Here is a 20,969-nt window from a genome sequence, read left to right on the forward strand (position 1 = left end):
CCCTCTCGTCTAGCGCCCCCTCTATAGCTATTGTTACAGGTTTGGACACTCCAATTGAGAAATTGTCACAAAGTGATGATGTGGCATGACTAACAGGACACCCCCTAGCATGTTACAGATGAAAAATCACTTTATAAGTTGTTCCAACCTATGGGCTTATGAGCTCCTTTCCGACAGGGTCCGGGGGACACTAGGGTTATTAAAGAAACCCCAATTGTGTGGCTGCTGACATGGCAGGCTGTATGGACGCCACGATTTGCAGCAGATTTCACGTTGGTTGCACTGCAACTTTTGAATTAAAAGATTTTGAGTTTGAGTTTGAAGCTTTTCATGTACTGCTTTTGAGAGGCCATGGGCCTTTAAATAGTACCTAGGGCCACTCTTCTTCAATGTGCTGACGAGGACTGATCAAAGAGGACCCTCAGACTTTGTAGCTTTGCTCAAGCTTTAATATAAAAATAAATACAGAAAGGGGCGCCAGAATTTGGGGCCAACACCTCAGGGCACGGAACTACACCGGGCCGTGTCGACTCTATTGAATTGTGATAAAGTTTGTGACGTGTTTGTAAGTAATCCTCCCGTGTGTCGTGCCAGATTCTTGATTTGGGGTGTCCAAGTTTGTTACAATGGTATCAGACATCAGTCAATTTTTCTCCTACAAAGAATCTGATTCCTTTGGTCGCGACACACATGGAGTCAGTCGACGAATCCCGCAAAGACCAAAGCAATCCACCTGAAAATTTAGGGTCGGGTGAGAGCACGGAAAATTTAAATGGACGACAACCGGATCCTACCGATTCAAAAGAAGAGTACGGGCCCACGGAGTATGAACGAATGGAGATGTAGCGTCAACAACAAGTTGATGCTTGTGCTAAGCAGATGCTCTAGTATTTGAAGGATCCCTAGTATGCAAATTTTTTTACCAAGCATCCGATTGAAGAAATGCATACTCGGTGGCATACAACCATCAACTCACCTTTAAAATCGGCATTGAAGAAACCAGCTTGCCACGTGGGTGTACACTGAAGATGAACTGGATGATGTGATAGAACGACATGTCAACCAAATATTGAGGGCCATAGAGCATTTAAAGAGACACAACCGAGGAGTAGACTACCCTAGTTATTTGGGTCGTCAGTTTCTTTTGCAAATGCACGAAAGCCAAAGAAGCGTGTATGTTTTGAGGTGTTTCCAATTCATCCTCATCCTCTTCTAACAGTTCAGACAACTCCTCAAATTCAAGTGATGAGGACCGAAAGAGCACAAAATGAAGAAAGACTTAGAGACACGGTAAGAACAAGAAGAAGGCCAAGAAGAACCCACCGAAAATCTCAAAAATTTTCTAATAGTTTTGAGGAGGATTCATCCTCTTCTGAGAGATTGGACCAAATGCTTTATTAAAAAAGGAAGCACTTTTGTAGAGCCAATCAATACGACTTTCTCAAGGATAAGAGCAAGAAGACCAAAGAATTCAAGGAGAATGGACAAGCACTAAAATTTGATACCTTTTCAGGTTTTCGAGATGCTCACAAGGCCCCGGCTTTTATTCAATAGTTTTGACATAGCTTTTTCTAGAGGGCGCTATCCAGAGCACTCCAAGATTAGGAGGGTAGCATCCTATTTGAAAAGAAATGCACGGACATGGTGGTCTACTCTTCTGTTACGAAAAGAAGCACTGACAAAGTGGCTAAAGTTCAAGTGACATTTTATTTCCGCTTGGCTCACTCAAGAGTACGAACGTGATGTGATTACCGCTTGGAATCATCTTTGAATGATTTCACCCACTTCTTCGGTGACCCTTCTCCCAACCTTGAGGCTGCTCACTTTCGAGTTCACGTCCTCTTTCTAGCAGGCTGAGGCATCGAGGCTTTGGATACGGCGGTAGGTTTCTCCTTTCCGTTGTGCGGTAGGGATCACACAGAGTGGGCCTTGCACACAGTTCTTATCTGGCTCAAGGTCTAAGCTGTTGAGTTCTCTCACCATGTTTGCTGACACTCATAGCCCCCCTTGCTATGCATTTGTACATGAGGATTCTTGGACAGAGGATGTAGCCCTACAGATTGCATGCTCTGCTTGGCCTGGTGGGACAGTCACTTCAGATGTGCTTGTCTAGAGGTCGCTCGTATGCGGATTACTCCCCATCCAAACCGGCCTCGAAGATAGCGAGATTGGCTACTGCTGCAGCATCGGTCTTCTCTCACCATTGATCCCATGAGGATTGTCACATGGGCCCAGTTTCAGCGTTAGAGGGGCCGCTTACGCCATGAGCTTCAGAGATGCCTTGTGGGTGGTATGCTCCAAGAGCATCATCTTTGTGAGAGCCGTATTTGGCAATGTGGCCAGATTCTACGTGGCCGTTATGAGACTTTTTGGTCAGCTATTTTTGGGCCTGGAGGCATGCAAGGAGGGGTATGTATGACTTGCGGATTCATGGCAGTAAACCAGTGTAGACATAGGCATTGTTTGTGCCAGGTAGGGCCCAATGGATTACTATGAAAGTTCATGGTTGCCTCATGGGCTTCCTGAACATCTATGCGTCCAATGTGGCAAGTGCACGAGTGAGTTTTGGTCACATATTGTACACTCTTTGCCGCATTCAGAGCAGTGGTGTGTTGGGGGAGACTTCAACATGTTGGAGGACCCCTTAGACAGGATTGGAGGTAGTCATTCTACTATGCACGTGGCTGAGTTAGCAGCTTGGGAGCGGTTATGTATGACCTTGAGGATTTGTGATGTATGGTAGCATGCAGGTTTTATGCGGCCTCCACACAGCCTATCTTTCTCTTGCTCTGACCGTAGAGTAGGAGGAGTGAATCTATCTCAGATAGATCACTTCTATGCAAGTGACTGTCTCTGATGGGAGGTTCTATTTTGCATTCTCGCAGGGACTTCTTTCTCAGATCATGCTCCAATGATTCTTATTGTTAAAGACACAGACAGAGGAGCGGGAGTGTGATGCTGCGCATCCTCTAGAAGATCTTGCTAGATACATAGCTCAAAGAGCAAGTGGTAGTACTTTGCACAGAGAGCTTGGGCACTTAGGGCACTCCTGCTAGTAGAGTGTCCACTGGACATACTGAGCTTAGCCGCTTCTTCCTCCACGAGTCTGCAGCTCGCTTGCCTGCGGCCAAGGAGGAGGAGAAGCAGTTCCAATGAGGCATTAGCGGATGTAGGAGCGCCACCCTGACAATCCTTGGTTAGAGGAGCAGATACAACAGGCTTGACAGGAGTTGATCACCATTGAGGAGTGGCGCCATGAGTTTGCCTTTCATCGATAGGCATCTCAATGGACCGAGGTGGGTGACAGAGTTACTGGTGAGTTCTTTGAGGTTATGGGGCCTCGCCATGTGCGCACTGTAACAGGTTGGGTACACGTGCCAACAAAAACAGACTGAACAACTTTAAGCACTTCAAATAACAATTGAACTGAAAGAGATGCACGACACGAGACGGGGAGTGGGGGAGTTCCACCTCGAGAGAGAAATGGCCCCAAACCTTGGCGCCCCATTCGGTATTGTTTGAACTTAGTACAATGCCGGTACTCGTGCTCTGCACCCGGAAGAGTGCCAGAGAACGAGCCCTTTGCACATATTTATAGGCCCTTGGCCTATGAAAAGCAGTTACATGAAAATCTTCAAACACAAAAGCTTTTGGTCCCAAAAAGTTGGCGTTGAAAATCAAAGTTGGTGGGAACTATTTAAAAGTAGGCCTCACGGTGAGACTTTGTGAGTTGATGTGAACTTCTTCTGCTTCTTCTTCTTCTTAGGGTTTAGGCCTCTCGGTCGGGATCTACCGGTTGGCTCCATTCTTCAGTGGCAGCAGTAGTTTATGACATCCCCCCTTCTCACGACGATTACAACATATTTGCAGTACAACTCAAATTAGCTCAAAAAAAAATCCGAGGGTCATTCCGAGGGACAATCAATTTTCTCATTCTAGATTGGAGCTCTTGATATCCTCGGTTGTTGGCTTCCCAGAAAAATCTCATCCAATAAGGAGTCTCATTCCAGATCGGAGCTCTTGAAATCCTCGGTCGTTGGTTTCCCAAAAGTATCTCATCCAATAAGGAATATTCAGTGGTTGACACATAACAATGCAACAAAGATGCTCACATATGCATGTTACAAGACATAGAAACATAAAGCCGTCGATGAACCCCCCCCTCCCCTCGCAAATAACCATCCCGGTCTGGGCTATGAGTTGTTCAACGACTCCCTCATCACTCCTCCCGCAAATAACCTAAAAAGGTCCAAGCCATGAGATATAGAGGCCTTTTACAACCAAACGCCCCCCAGACTGCAGCTTGCATCGTTTGGAGGTGCTGAGAGTACCCACTGCTCAGAATCCTTAATACTCCCCCCGTAAATAACCACAAGGGTCCGGGCCATGAGTAAGAACAACACTTTTCAAACATTCAATATTCCCCCCGCAAATAACCACAAGGGTCCGGGCCACGAGTATGAGCAACGGTACCATTCTCAAACATCATTTCTCACTACTCCACCCGGAAGTAAAATCACCAATCATTAAAACCACTATTAAACCAAAAGTCGAACAATTCAAATCGACACCAAGACAAGTTTAAAATAGATATCATCCATTTCAAACAAATTTCAAATAGTACTTCCTCAAACATAGTTCAAAAGTATTAAAACAACTAGATAATTCAATCAAGTTTTTGTTAGGAAATAAGACGTAGCTAAATAGATAATTGAGTAGATTACTTAATGGAGAGAGACAGATTTATATATACGAGATTATAGAGTAGAGAGAGAGAGAGAGAGAGAGAGAGAGAGAGAGAGAGAGAGAGTACACACGATATACGTGGTTCACCCAATGTGGGTTACGTCCACGGGAAAGCAGCCACTCAATGGCTTTAGTACTTCAAAACAAGAAGTAGTTTACAAAGGGATTATACCCTTAATGGAGCTCCCGCCTTGCTTCACTCTCACCACCTCACACTCACCTTGTTGTATCAACTTCACACTATGAAATGTGTGTAGAAATGGCCTTCTTTTATAGGCCAAAAGGGCTGCCCTCTCTTATGAGAGACAGCCATGTGTAGCCGCCCTTGTGCGAATAAGTCCAAATCGGACCCTCCAATCCGTCCATGTGTGGTGGCCCTTGAGAAGACAAGTCCGCTTTTGAATTCGGCCACCGGCCACCGGCCATTGACTATCGGCCACCGACCAACCGACCGGTTGTTTTCCGACCACTTTCCGGCCGCCGTCCGGCCATAATATTCCGGCGAAAAAGGATATTCCGGTGAAAAAAAAAAGTCTCGGGGGCCTCCGTCCCCGAGGCCTTTAAAGTTGCCCCTGATTCTTGTCTGTGAAAATTTTGGTTTCCGGTGAGTGATTTTCTTTCATGCACGATGGCTTCTCCTCATAATGGGGGCCTTACAAATGTGCGCTTTTACCACAGAAAATTACAAGGGTAAATCAGGCTCCATACTTAACAGTTTTTTGTTCAGACAATTGAACTTTGAGGACAACTGGCTTGTCCTTCTGCATCACAATAATTGTACGGTTCTGGATCTGAAGTGTCACGTCATTCTAGAGAACGTCACGGTTGCCCAACTTCAGAATATGAAAATTGGCTTTTCAGTGATATCCTTGGATGGTCACTGGAAGAGCACCAATAAGAGTTATCACCTTTTGGGTCTGACACGTGGCTAACTTGGCTTCGATTTCGCCACCCTATGGATCATAATCAAAGTCCATCTGCTTTAGGAATTCTAGATGGATGAAGTTTTCGATCGCTCCTAGGTCAAAGAAAATTAGGGCTTTGAAGCCGTTGACTTTCCCATATGCTCGACACAATTCATTTGTACTTTCAAGGCGTATGCAATAGATGTCAAGTACAAGTCCATTGCTGCTTTCACTCGTTTGGCTGGAGATGGTCATGGGGTTCTGTCGACCGTTGGCACGGGCATCGGCTCTGCTCATACGTCGGTGTATTGGGGACAACCAAAATAGTTATGACCTATTTGAAAGCATCCAAATCGGCCTTATTACACAAGGTGTCTCGTTGTTGAGGCGTCAAACGAGGAATTTGCGGTTGACTTTCATGAGAACCTCGAGAATTTGTTTGTGGTTGCCAGGAGTTCTGGTTATTGGACGGAGTTACTTCTATAGTAAACTCTAGCTTGCCTTTCATCAATTTGTAGCCGACCACGTCATGGTCCATGAGCTCTTACATAGGTGAGACTTGCTCGGACAGGCAATATTCCTGCAATGGTGATGGTCGTCCAATGGTGTATCGCTCACACTGGTCCTCCAAGGAAAAGGTGAAAAATTTGATTGTCGTGCCACCATCCTTGAAATCTTTCAGTTGGTTGGGCGGGTATCTTGGGTACGGATAATAAGGGTATCCATGTGGGCTCCAATCATTGTAGCCTGGTGGCGGTGGTGGCGAGGGAGGTGGGGGCAATGGCGGTTGCACTAGATCAGGGTCAGATGGCTGCACCATATTCCTGAAGACTTTCCCGATCGGAACAGACGGCTGGGAAGGTTGTCGATTGGAAGCTCTCGTACTTTCTAGTGTCAGAGGAGGAGGAGGTATCACCTGGGGCATCAGAGGGGGTAACATGTAATTTAGAAACTGTTGAAAACTTTGCAGCATCGGGAGATTTTGTTACGGATGCCGCAAAAGAATGTCGTGAAGCTCGTCGAGGAGAAACTACAAGTATTCTACCAAATCCATGAACGCCATGTCTTGGGTTTTATGGCTTCTGCCTTGTAAGACAAAGCGGTGAAGACGGAAGCGCGCTTGATGCGCGATGGAGTAAGTGTGAGAGTGGCTAATAAGTCCGGGGTCGGGACACGAAGATTCTTTAGGGTAAAACTTGGAAGCGCCGGTTTGCTTTGTCTGCTCTTTGATATGACTTGTATGCTTTCAGAAAAGCACATGCCTGAAGCTTTGATACCACTGTAACAGGACGAGCACCATGTGCCAACGAAAAAGAACAGATTGAACAACTTTAACCACTTCAAATAACAATGGAATTGAAAGAGATGCACGACACGAGACAGGGAGTGGCGGAGTTCCACCCCGAGAGAGCACTGGCCCCAAACCTTGGCACCCCTTTCTATGTTTCTTTATATTGCTTGAACTTAGTACAATGCCGATACTTGCGCTCTGCACCTTCACCCAGAAAGAGTGCCAAAGAATGAGCCCTCTACACATATTTGAAGGCCCTTAGCCTATGAGAAGCAGTTACATGAAAAGCTTCAAACGCAAAAGCTTCTGGTCCAAAAAAGATGGCGTTGAAAATCAGCCAGCGTAAATTACGAAAATTTGTACAACTGCCACATCAGCACAGTCAGCACCAAACACGAAAATCCGTACTGCTGCCACGTCAGTTGTCACCGTGAAATCTAGAAATTTGTACAGCTACTGCCACATCATCATTCTCCATGCTTTGTGTGTGTTGCAGTCCCGCTTTATTTAATCTCTTTTGGTCACTTGTGCCCCCATCGGACGGGGTCTCGTAAGTTGGTGGGAACTCTTTAATTAAAAGTAGGCCTCTCGGTGAGACTTTGCAAGTTGATGTGAACTACTTCTGCTTCTTCTTCTTCTTAGGGTTTAGGCCTCCCGGCCGGGATCTACAGGTTGGCTCCGTTTTTCAGTGGCTTGACACATCAGTAGTTTGTGACACGCATCCAGTTGACGAGACATGATAGGTCAGTTGCTTCAGAGCCTGAGGATATGCAGGCGGACTTTTACCGTGAGTTACTTTTAGCTCAGTCTCAGCCAGAGCGTTAGGGAGCATGTAGAGAGCAAGTTTGGGCACATATGCCTTGCCTAGTTACTAATTAGATGGTCAGGGCGCGACACCCAGTCAGCCAGGGCCAAAGCGTCCTGGCAAGTCATCACCTTACCATGTTCTCAGGAAGGGCTAGGGATCATCGACCCAACACGGCAGAGCAAAGCCCTCCTTGGGAAGCTGGTGGTCAGAGGACTTCTAGGTGAGGAGCCGTGGAAGGATTTGTTGTTATATCCAATTCGTGCTCGAGTCCCTCATACGGGTCGCCCTTAAAGCCCGTCCATCAGGTGGATTTTTACAAAGATGCGTCGGGTCTGCCTAAGCAAGAATTGGGAGGACCGCATTTTTACTGCAAGTCTACTCAAGTCCTGGGAGCAGCTTAGGAGTGGCCTGGAGCATCACTGGCCCACTTGCATGGAGGAGCGCTTGAGACAGCCTCTAGTTTGGAACCCCATGGTTAGCACATAGAGAGTCCATTGGCAGCAGGCCTCATGTTTCTTGGGGTCCCATGGTAGAGGGTCCATCCTACACGTTCGATGACTGGCTACACTTTTTAGACCTCAGGTTCAGAGCATCCACCTACGAGGCATGAGGGGGTTGCAGAGCATGTGGCAAGATATTACAAAGGCTATACCAGCTAAGTGGCAAACCCATCTTGAGGCTGCAACTCCCAGATGGATAGGGGCCTTCACGCGCTTGGAGGTCCTCATTGCCGTTAGGGATTTCTCGGAGACAGTGCCCCCCATGTTTTTTGAGATTCAAGGAGAGGGTCAGCTTCACAGAGTCTCAGTAGAGGCACCACAGGTTTCATGGTGCTCTTTTCAGAGGATTCGAGTTGTTGGCATCTATGGGAGGACTTGTGTCACCGACCTTGACCCAACAGATCTTGAGTCAGGACACTGGCGGCTTTGGGCTTGGGAGAGCCGCCCTCTGGTACGAGTGAAGTGGGACCCATGAGAGTGTGTAACAAACTTGGACAGTCCAAGTCAAGATTCTACTGTGACACAATACAAATTCACTTCAAAACAGTTCACAATTGATTGGACACGGCCGGACAAAGTTCCCTGCCAAGAGGTATTGGCCCCAAAGACTAGCGCCCCTTTCGGTATTCTTTTTATATTAATCTTTGAGCAAAGTACAACTCTCGCGGGTGCTCACTTTTAGACTCTGCGTCCAGATGCTCTGCAGAGGGAGCTCCCTTGGGTTTCTTATAAAGGTTACATGGGATGCTAAAAGCAGAGCCCCAAAAGCTTCAAAATCAAAAGCCTCATTTAAAAACCACTTAAAATAAAGCAATGCTCCCCAAAAGCATCTTAGCAATTTGCGTAGGATTTTCAAATGTTTTTTTTTCCAGCACAAAAAGCTGCTACCGTACAATCCCGCAAATCACGGAGGTCCATACGCTCAGCCATGTCAGCCTGTTGTTGTCAGCGGAAATTGCGCCGCAAATCACGGGTTTCCGTACAGCCCACGTCAACAAATAAGCAGGATTTCCGAAACCTATTTTCAGGCCAGCCGGGGTGTGTGTATCTGCTGCACAATGGTCACACCACGTCACTGGTTTGTGACATATCCCCCTCTTGAAAGCATTGTAATCGCCCTCGATTACGGCTGTAAAATAGACAGAGGCGATAAACTGTCTTAGTAGACACTGACTGTTAGTATCGACGCACTAGGAAAACACATCTAGCACATGTACCAATCAACAGTCGCATCACTTGACAGCACAGGACATCACTTGACATCACATGACAAATCACATTCGAAATTCATTTCATTTTTAGAAGTCTGTTCTGTTTTCTGCATCATGATCTCATCTGTGGGGTAAGTCAAACTGTTTGAGTGTATGGCAAAGCCCTGTTTTGCATGACTTATCAGTTCTTGAATAGAATCTGACTTTTGCTCTAAGCAGTGATTGCGGATCTTCGTAGGAAGTCCCAAGGTAAACTGCTCAATCTGTTCTTTAAACGAGATCTTCTTAAATGAAGAAGCGGGTAGAAAAGAGCTCCAAAATCTCTCGCAATATGCGTCCAAGGTATCTTTCTTAGTCATCCAGAGATGGTTCCAAGCAGTTCGTATGCCACGTTCGTACTCCCAAGTCAACCAAGAAGATATAAAAAGCCTTTTAAATTTCAGCCATTTAACTGGCGCTTTCTTGTTCAATAGAAGAGTGGACCACCATGTTCGAGCATTTCCCTTGAAGTAAGAGGTAAGCCCTCCGAATCTTGGAGTGCTCTAAGTAACGTCCTCTAGAGAAAGCTATGTCAAACTGCTGTATGAAGGCCAAAGCCCTCGAAGCATCTCGGAATCCAGAAAAGTGTCAAATTTAATTGACTATCCACCTTCTTTAAATTCTCGAGCTTTCTTGCTTTTATCCTCCAAAAAGTCATACTGGTTGGCTTTGTAAAAATTCTTCTTCCTTGCATAAAATCTAGGGTCATCGGAGTCCAAACTATCCGAAGATGAGTTCTGTAGAACTGTCCAAAACTAGGCGAGAATTAAGCTTCTTTGCCTTTTCTTGCCCTTTCCGAAGCTTTGCTGTTTGCTTCACTTTTTCTCTTTTCTGTCTTCTTCGCTCGTCAGAAGAGCTAGAAGAACTGTCAGAAGAAGAGCTGGATACTCGTTCAAATCTGCATGCTTTTTCTGCTTTCTTGCCAAGGCAAAAGCAGATTGATGACCCAAATAATCCGAGAAGTCAGTTCCTTTCTTCTGCTTTTTGTCATGCTTTTTGGCTTTGTTGCTCGCGTCAAAAAGCTGGGTAATTCGTGTATCAACCACCTCTTCCAATTCTTGCTCTGTAAACATCCTCCTAGGAGGAGGTTTCTTGAGTGCCGGTTTGAGGGGTGATTCTGTGGCCTTCCACCTCTGAGAGTGCACTTCGTCGAAGGATGTTTGAGTCAAAAATTTTACAAATTTGGGATCCTTCGCAAGATTGATCATCATCCTGGTCGCATCGTCAACCAATTGCTGACGCTCCATCTCTTCAATCTCCGCCTAAGTAGGCCGAGGCGGGCCGTACTCGTGAGAATCTTCTTCGTGATCTCTTCCCGCATTCCCAGACGCAGAGGAAGTCGACTTATCTCTGCTTGAATCCATAAGGCGAGAGAAGGATCGGATTTCCCGGTAGAAGAGATATCGGCCGCACTGTAACAAACTGTGACACTCCAAGTCAAGATTCTACCGCGACACAACACAAATTCACTTCAAAACAGTTCACAATTGATTCGACACGACCCGGCAGAGTTCCGTGCCAAGAGGTATTGGCCCCAAAGACTGGCGCCCCTTTCGGTATTTCTTTTTATATTAATCTTGGAGCAAAGTACAACTTCCGCGGGTGCTCACTCTCAGACTCTGCGTCTAGATGCTCTGCAGAGGGAGCCCCATTGGGTTTCTTATAAAGGTTACATGGGATGCTAAAAGCAGAGCCCCAAAAGCTTCAAAATCAAAAGCCTCAATTAAAAACCACTTAAAATAAAGCAATGCTCCCCAAAAGCTTCTTAGCAATTTGCGTAGGATTTTCAAAAAAATTTTTCCAGCGCAGAAAGCTGCTACTGTACAATCCCGCAAATCACGGATGTCCGTACGCTCAGCCACGTCAGCCTGCTGTCAGCGGAAATCGCGCCGCAAATCACGGGTTTCCGTATAGGCCACGTCAGCAAATCACCAGGATTTTCGGAACCTGTTTTCTGGCCAGCCGGGGTGTGTGTATCTGCTGCCCAATGGTCACGCCACATCACCGGTTTGTGACAGAGTGGTTCTGACGGGATCCTTTATTCAGTCGATCACCCAGTACACAACTTGTTTGGGGCGACACATACTGACAACATAGAGAGAGGCTCGCGCGAGCTGCAGCTCTACACTGACAAGAGAAGGGTCTCGTAGTTGAGTTCTTGTCAGGTTTTTGAGAGCGGTTGTGGGACAGCAAGCAGCTGAGGAATCACTATGTTTTAGTGGTTGGTAGCGCACAGGGCTACAACAGTTGGGAGTTGGTTGGTACACAGCGGCTTCTCAGCAGCATGTGCACCCTGTGATCATCTTGTGGAGACTCAACGACATTGTTTGTGGGACTACCCCATGGCACAGCAGGTTTGGCTTCAAGTTCTCCCGTTGATGCTAGCCCTCTCTACAGCCCGACAGTACACTTGGGGTGTTGCAGCTTGGTCCATTCTCACTGGCCCAGCCCTCCACTTCGAGTTGGCTTCCACCAGCAGGATGATTGTGATCAAGGAGGGTCGACCTACACTACAGCTTGCCACAGAACTCATCCCCCAAGAGTGGTGCAGCGACAGAGAGTGGTGTTGGGAGCTCATCTGCGGTCTGACACTCTAGTTCATTTGGCGGGCCCGCTGCTTTCGCATCTTCTAGGCTCGGCCTATTCCACTTGCAGAGACTGTTAGGGACATTTGGTTGGAGCTGATACACACACTCAGGGGTCAGTTTGAGAGACTTCAAGGCAGCTCCGACCGCATGCGGGAGCGCCAAGAGGCTTTCTTGCGACTATGGCGCCCCAGGCCTTTCTTCACCATGGTTCAAGGTGCGCCCAAATGGCACTACCGGCCACCAGTGTGGCTTTTTCCTCCTCCCATTTCGTGATTCAGCCATCTATTTCTCACTGGAAGAGTCTCCCCATGATTTTGTTGTAGTCCTCTCTCGTAGAGGTGGTTTGTAGCCTTCGGGCAGTTATCATTAACTAGTGGAAGAATCTTTTTTCTTGCAAAAGGGAAAAAAAACTATTCCCCACCATCAACAGGGACATTTACACTGCCCCAAATTGGACCTCTATGCATAGGAGCAATAGCATGCACCTACTAAAGCCTTACAAAATGCTTATTTTCAATCAACATCTGGTGGCAAATAAAAACCTAATAAATCTTTACAAAAACATGTTCACAATTATCAACTATTTGGAAGGTGACAAATAAAGCATGGAATGGTGTGGTAATCTCCACACTATACAGATAAATCTTGCCAACTACCTAAAATAGCCATGGAAATGTGGACTCCTCAACGTCTATGAGGTATAGAAAGATTTTCTATAGCTTTTCTTTGTTGAAGTAATTTGATGTGCCATATCATAACCCCTAGTAAATATCTTAGGCATTTGTGTGAATGTGGGTTTTCAGATCAATTTGCCTTCACATAAAGTGTTAGGACAAGGGTAGGACCAAGGAGGCACGGCCCTGGCACAACCAGCTAAGCATGAGCACAGTTCAAGGGTCTCCTAAAGGTAGGCTAGGCCTATAAGAGGAGTGTGGTTGGGTGGAGAACAACATGCTCAATTCCCACTCAATCTTCCCACCTTGAGATTTTCCTTTGCTTAGCCACTCTGGCCAAAAACTCTACCCGGTGAGGATTTCCCACCTTGAGATTTTCTTTGCTTAGCCACTTTGCCCAAAAACTCTATCCGGTGAGGATTTCCCGTAAGATTGAGCAGGAACTGAGCATGCTGCTCTGCACCCAATCATGCTCCTCTTATAGGCCTAGCCTACCTTTAGGAGATCCTTGAATTGTGCTCATGCTTGGCCGGCCATGCGAGGGGAGTGCGCCCCTTGGTCCTAACATAACAGCTGAAAAAACATCGAGTAGTGGTCCCATACATCTGTTGTACTTAAAAGTTTATGAGACATTCAAGCTCACCATTCTTGTTACGTGTGCAGAAACTCAAGATTTAGTTATGGAAACCCAATCGTAAACATGAGACCCTCTCCTAGGCCAAAATGGTCCGGCTGGCGAAAGGACAATAGCTCTATGAAATTCCGTAAGGCTCTATGTAAAGACGTGCTTTGTTTGCTCCCATGTCTCAAAAATCAGTCACTTTAAAGAAAAGAGACATTGACAATTCTGTGATGAAAATTGTATACCAAGGCTTTAAGCTAATCCTAAATATCAAAACCTAAGAAAATGTCAGCAACCCTAGAATGGATAGATATATAAGAGTCCACACGTACAAGATGGAGGAAAGGAGCTGTTACCCCCCTCATTTCCTCACTATAAGAGTCCACATTTCCTCGACAGTTTCCCCCTCATGTATGAGGGTCCCTTTTAAATTCCCACAAACTTGTCGAGGTTGCTTCTCTGGCACTCAAGGCAGAGGGCTCTGAGATATTCTTGCTGATTGTTCACATGCAAATCCTATTCCAGATGTCAACATAAATGGCACCTTGCAATGCTACAACCAAAATAAACCTCCATTAACGTTAAAAAATTGATAACTGCCTTCACCATTGTCAGTCAAAATTGCAAGCATTGTAATATGCACGCACCCACACACACTCCACTACAGAAACATTACACCTGTGAGTAACATACATGTATGTGTGTAGGTTAAATTGGGCTGCATTCAAGTGTCTTCTCTTCTGTATACAAAATTATAGGAAAATACATTTTGAGAGCTCCATTTCCTGTTGTTAATTTCCAAACCCTCCCTACTTGACACTAAAGGCACTTATAACTCCCATGATGCTCTTCATATCTGCAGCTCATTCCCTCGCTCCATCCCTCCCTAATGATACTCCTATCTACGAGTCCATCCTCTACCTCTCTTACTACAGTTTAATAAACAGGTTCTGGATCTTTATTTCAAGGTGTCCAAAATCACCAAACTCATCTAGTCATATCCGAGTACAAGAACACATTACAGGAGTTCAAAAATCTGCAAAAGGAGTCAGAAATATCAAAAGGTTAAGCCAGAACAGCAAGATTTTTTTAAAAATGCAGCTTCACTGGTTGAGGTCCCAACCTGAATAGGCATCTCCTCTATAATAATTCCACAACCTTCTTCAATGTTTCGTAGTAGAGTGACTTCTCCTCCCACTAACATGCTGATTACAATGCCTACATATACAAGGCTTGTTTTCACAAGAAACCCAGGCACTTGCATAGAATGAGATTATCATCCTTGAAAAACTCAACTAAAATGCCTCAAGAAATTGCCAGATTTTACCCAAGGATCCTACAGTCGGATGTCCCAAACAAGCTGCCAATCTTCTCTGATATGCTTCCTACATAAGATGAAAGAAAATTAAAAGTACAGATGAGCAGAGGATGAGAGAAGAGGTTGGCTTACCTTTTTCAAAGGAAGGTCATAATTTATGAGTAACCGAGCAGATAAAGGGGACTCAGCAAGAGCTTGGGAAGGTAAGCACGCATCTGTAACAACGAGAAGATGAGAGTGGAACTCTTGTGTTTCTGTACTTGCATTCCCTTCCTCCAAAGACTTGTTCCACTCAGCCACGGCCTTTTGAAATCTTTCTAATATGGAGAAGCGCTCCACTTCAGAAAGATCACTGTGCTGAAGAAAAACATGTGAAAGAACCAGAAGTTAACATGTTAATTATTGTAATCGTTGGCTTCTTCTTGTGAGTAAAAAATGATATTGCTTGATGCATAGATCGACGAACATACAAGCTCATTCCTAACACTCCTTCCTCAGGGTTATTAAGTTTGCAAATGTCAGCATCAAGTCAAACTGTAGAGCCTTCCGATTTCTGGGATTTATAGAGGAAGACAAAAACATGGATACATCAAGCAGTATAGAGCAAGGAAACTCGTAAGACTCTAACGACCCCGTGGCACTTTTTTCGTCCCCCAGTTTGTATATACCAATAATACTATGTAAGGTGCAGCGGAAGTGAATGTTGAACTTTGCTCAAGATGAGTGCTCCGAACTGTGCTCAAGGGTTCCTTTTACTTACGGAAGGGAGAGCCTTCCGTTCCTTTAGTGAGAGAGTACACAAACAAAGTGGGTAAACACTGTGCATGAAGGTGCTAAGACTGAGAGACAGAGAGAGAAGAATACGACACCAGAATGTTGTCAAACCCTCCTCCAAGGGCCCCACTCTCTATGGCGAGAGCGGTCTACTTTTGATTGAATAAATCTCTACAATGGTCTGAATGCAATGGTCTTGCCGATGATGTCGACGACGATGATGACGACGACGAGACGGGCTGAAAACTGAAAACGCTAAGGGCTGAAATCTGCAAATCTTTTATCTACTGAATTTTGACTCTATGTCGGTGACGACGATGCGACAGCGACGCGCTGAAAACGCAGATGCTGAAATCTGTGAATAACGGCCTGAATCTGCAAACGCTGGCTGATCTGATCATGTGGCAAGGATCTGCTGCGGGAAGGTGAGATCTGCAAGGTTTGGGGGCTGCGGTGCGGACTCTAATCGCTGAAAATGCAAAACGCTGATGCTGTGGGCTGATCTGTCGCCAAGAAACTGCAAAACGCTAGAGAATCTGTTGTCGCTAGGTTGATCTGCAACTTGCAAAACGCTGGGCTGTTCTTGATGGCTGGAAACGCTAGGTTGTCCTGCCGAGAGTCTTGTTGAGAAGGTGCACTGCCAGATGCTTGGTACCTGCTGCCTCTTCTGCCAAAAAATGCTAGCACTAGGTTTTCTTATATATATCCTTAGCCAATTTGCCCTACCCAGTTTCCCAACAAAGTCACTTATTAATAATAAGTGAAAAATGGCTAAAATAAGAAAAATGGGCTCTATGCACTGTAAAATGCTCATGATTGCTACTAACTCTAATTCTGATGATCATGCTGTGTGCAACCAGAGAATATGCATCTACTCTAAGTGCCTGGACATGCACGGCCTGCAAACAGGCTCACAAAGGTGCCAGAACACTTCCTAAGCTAATTGAACCCTAGTCATGAAGTAGCTTGTCCACCTGCACATAGGGTTAAGTGTGCACGTGACATCCCCTCCTTTTTAAAGTGAGGTACTGGTACCAAACTATATGGCATCGAGGGAGATCGCCAACAGTGTCTGGAATCCTGGGAAGGACTCTTCGCCGGCCCACTCTGATGCGTGGGTCGTCCGATACTTGAACTTCATAAAAGTTTGCAACGCTTGCTTCTTTGGGCCGCGCCAAAAGCAACACAAAGTCATCTGTGGCTACGTCAAAGCTCCAACTTCGGCTATAGTCGTGGATCTACCTTCTTCAAGAATCTCCGAAGAGGAAAATTCGTGAAACCACTTCCAACACAAAAACATGAACATACCCATTCCATGTATACCTTCATAAGTTCAGAATAGTATGAACTCACGAATTATAAGAGGGAATAAAGCACTCATAAAACTATAAAAGCAAGGGATACAAGAAAAGAAAAGAAAAACAAAAACAAATAAACAAACAAACTAAATCACTTTGTTTGCTACGGACCAAAACTAGATAAAACAAAACATTATTAACTTAAAAATGTTTTTAGAAAAGGCATGTGTAAAATAAGTTGACGCAACTTACTTGGCTTAAAACAAGTACTCAACTTTAGGCCAAAAAAAAAAGAAAGGATAAGACATCTTAAAAACTTAATCCTAGAAATCAAACTTTACACAACAACTTCTAACGAAACACATTCTTAAGTCCTCAGGTAAGCTAAATACAAAATTGAAAAATGAATACTACTACAAATCTACGAAGAGCAAAGAACCAAACTTGACAATATGTGATCTCAACTTCGCTGCTTGTCCAAACAGGAAGAATAAGATTATCACTTTTATCATGCATAGCTTGGACAACAGCTATGACATCCCTACTCACGTCGTCAGTGCCCAAGAGTAGGTGCAGGTTTATATAGAGGTCATTCATGCTTTGAACGTACTCTACAAAACCAACGAGCTGAGTTTCTATCACCCTCCAGAGGTGATGGGCATACTCAGCCATGATAAAGGCTAGCATTTGTCAAGCTATATTAAAAATACTAGAAGCGCTAAAGATCAAAACAACAACATAAGGTGTTATTAAGTCAAACAATAAGTGGCCTTTTTAGCTCCCCACTTCTATTGAATTTACTACTGATTATCTTGAACATTCCAAAGGAAGAAACATTAAAAATAAACTTACTACGATGCAAAAATGAACGAACGTTTTTCATGATTCTTTTGAATGAGTATCCTTTTTCAACTAGTAAAGAAATAAGATGGCAAGATTGAACAACAAAAGTAGATTTACTAGAACAAAGACGAGAAAATCTAAATAGTTGAGAGCAACTTAGCTAAAAGAGAAATATTCGAAGAAATGTGAGGCATACGGATGATTTTTAGATTGACATATTCTGGTTCAAGGAGCTTATCAAGGGAGTCTGAAAAATCTTAAGGTCTAAAAAGGCACAACAATCACTATTTGTGGTACAGTTAAGTTCACAAAACTCCTTAGGATAAATTCCTCCGCCTACAACACTCGAATTCAAGTACATAAAATCTTGAAAAGAAGGAACGTCAGGGACAAAAAGATCATCTACAAAGCGTCTTACATTGCATAACTTGTGAAAAAATATTGGGCAAGTGTTAGCAAGGACAAGACGCTCCATAAAATCAAACTCATAAGAAAAAAGATAGAAATTCGCAAGAAAAACAGCACAATTGGTGCCCATAGGGATACCAATTGTTTGCTTGAAAAGAGAGTCGCCGATGGTTATATATAAATTGTCCAAAAGAAAATCTAACCAAGATATGATGTCGATGTCATCTACAATCCTGGTGAATCTCTTTTTTCCTTTGTCTACATCTACATTCTTATTTTTCAGCCATAAGAAGTCAAAGTTGAAGGCTGACTTTTCTACTAGCAATGCCTTGTACCTATCCTTTTCAAGCTTGTACGCAAAAACTTTTGAAATAAGAGACTTGACTCTAAATTTAAGGTCCTCCAAATTTAGCTTCGTGTATAGCGTTGTAAAGTCAAAAGTTTGGAGACATAAAGGAGAAGATTTCTCCTTAAGGCTTCTTGAAGAGTTCAAAAACTTTAAAACAGGAATCACACCTACTGAATCATTTAAAATCCAACTTGAATCGGTAGGTACGCATGCTTCCTTTAGCATATTTTTCCACAATTCATTTACGCTAGGTAAAATGGCTTTAAAACAATAACTAAGCCATTTGGAAACCTCAGTCAAAGAGGTGTTACAAGAAGCATCTATAAATCTAGGCTTTATAGGGTTCTTGTGGAACTTCCAAACGGTATATAAAAAAGATAATTTAGGCTGACACTTGAAACCAAAAGACTTACAAAAGTCTTGATGTTTCAAGATAACTTCTTGCATTGAAAGATCACAATCATTGTAAGTCTGAGAGTTTACTTCACCTAACAAGCATTCTAAATAGAACTTTTTGCACGTACCAACAAAGTTATTAGAGCACTTATCTACATAAGAGATTACAAAATCACGATGAAATTTCCTAAGAGCATCACAATCAGAAGAAGATAAGTTATTCCTTCCTGAAGAAACGTTCAGAGAGCAGGATGCTAATTTCAAAGAAGTTTTCTTGAGGATTACAAACTTCCAATGGGTAAAAATACCTTGAACTCCTAAAGACTCCTCAAACTTCACTACAAAACTAGAAATTCCTTTTTCTATGGCTTTGAGAAGGCAAGAGTCGTTTGAGGAAGGGAGCCTATATTTAGTACCTCTTGAGAAAAGGTCTTTCAAGGAATCCGAAGGAAGGATAGAACAATTGGCAGTAATTACATGACCCAAAGCTCCATTTACGTAAGAAGAAAAGGCAGTTTACTACAAGGGCAATCAAGACTTGAGATTGCTAGCCTCTCTTGCTTTTTAAGATTATGTCCTATGTCACTATAGTTGAAAGTTTTTTGTCCTAAAGTTTTCACATATTTGAAAGCTACGACAAGATGGTTCCATACCTTTCTCACACAAGGAGGGAGAGCATCCAAAGCTTCTTGAGATCTCAAAATAGAGCTTAATCCAATCTTGTCTAAGTCAGGGGAGGTAAAGATAGTTATCAACAAATCTTTCTTTCCAACCAAGGGATTTTTCAGACTAGGACATTTGGACTTCAGAAATTTGCCTAACAGTACTCGAAGTTGAGTACTATGAGACTCTCTTAGCTCCAAATCTTCATAAGAGTAGTTCTCAAGGGTATACAAGAGCTTAAATAGGATCCTTATATTATACCTTTCAAATAATTTATAAAAAAAAGAACCCAATTCCATGGCTCTAGATAGGTAAATCAATCTCCGTTTGAAATCTCTATAAGCAAAAATTCTATGGTTAGAAGGGTCATCACTCATAATTCTAGAGATTCCATGTAGAGTGACTAGAAAAAGACTATTCTTTCAAAAAAACTGTGCATGCAATGCAGATGAACAAAGTGACGGAGTGCCAAACCATTCATCAAACACACGCAAAAAATGGGGTCGAATCTTGACTTTCTGATCTAAATCAATCAACTTTGGTAAATCACAATGGAAATGCCGATGCTTGGTGCTCAATCCTTCTTGTGCTCTTTCGGATACTGTGAATGCAAACATTTCATCTTTTCATAAGTAATCCGCATACATCCGTGCTCATTCATGAGCGAATCGTGTTCATCGTGCAATATGTCATGCCTATGAAGGGATCACATAAAGACGGTAATTAAAATACAGAAAACCATCACGAATGAAACACTCGAACAATGCGTACTGACCAATCATGTGCATACACAATACTTCCTGTGGTGGTTCTTTGGACCTCGACTCGAGAACCAAGATCGGTTCTTCATGATTGATCGAATCTGCAATGAGGTTAGCTTTACTAGAAAAAGCATCAACTAAACCATCATCCTTGTGAACAATCACATATTTATCCTGCAAATCATCATTATTGTGAATAATCACATCTTTATCATGCAAAACATGTGTCGTGCTTTGGAGAAGAAAAGATTGAGAGAGTCTCCTTCTCTTGATTCTATTCAATCTTCGCCTGCACATTAGAGATGAGAGATGAAGAATGAACAACTTCCTCTCTATGAATGACAGTGGGAGAGTCACTTCTGGCATTGAAAGTGAAAGTATTTTCCGCCCAATCAATGAGAGGGTTATGCTCACGAAACCATCGAATGCCTAAAAGCATATCACATCCCGAAAGAGGAGATACTACAAATTTTCTGTGGAAGGACACTTGTTGAACCGTGAATAACACATCAAGGCACTCTCCCGTGATGAGAGAGTCCATACCGGGAGCGAAGCCTGACACCTCGAAAGGAGATGTCTTGCTAACCTCTAAGCAGGCTCTTTCGACAAGAGAGTCACTTATCACACCATGCATACTGCCTGGATCAAACAATATGACAAAACGCTGACCCTTTACATGACCATAACACTTAATGGGAGACTCATCAATGGGAGGATCATGAGAAACTTGGGTCACACTCGTGTTCTCATTTATGGCATTAACAGAGGATGTGGG

The 20,969-nt window shown here is 43.9% G+C and overlaps 1 protein-coding gene across 1 annotated transcript in view; it reads right to left on the minus strand.

Annotated features, from left to right (window-relative positions):
* Positions 1–13,959: 13,959 nt before the first annotated feature.
* LOC147435439 (initiation factor 4A-like protein) overlaps positions 13,960–20,969 on the minus strand; it is a 29,907-nt gene continuing 22,897 nt past the window's right edge. The window contains exons 3-6 of the mRNA XM_086487957.1: positions 14,835–15,059; positions 14,712–14,769; positions 14,508–14,602; positions 13,960–14,420 (exon numbers count right to left, since the gene is read on the minus strand). Coding sequence (XP_086344083.1) covers positions 14,403–14,420; positions 14,508–14,602; positions 14,712–14,769; positions 14,835–15,059 — 396 coding nt within the window. The 3' untranslated portion in view covers positions 13,960–14,402. The remainder of the gene's footprint in view (positions 14,421–14,507; positions 14,603–14,711; positions 14,770–14,834; positions 15,060–20,969) is intronic.

Source organism: Adiantum capillus-veneris, chromosome 18 (genome assembly GCF_014529385.1).
Source record: "Adiantum capillus-veneris isolate H3 chromosome 18, ASM1452938v2, whole genome shotgun sequence".
NCBI classification, from domain to species: Eukaryota; Viridiplantae; Streptophyta; class Polypodiopsida; order Polypodiales; family Pteridaceae; genus Adiantum; species Adiantum capillus-veneris.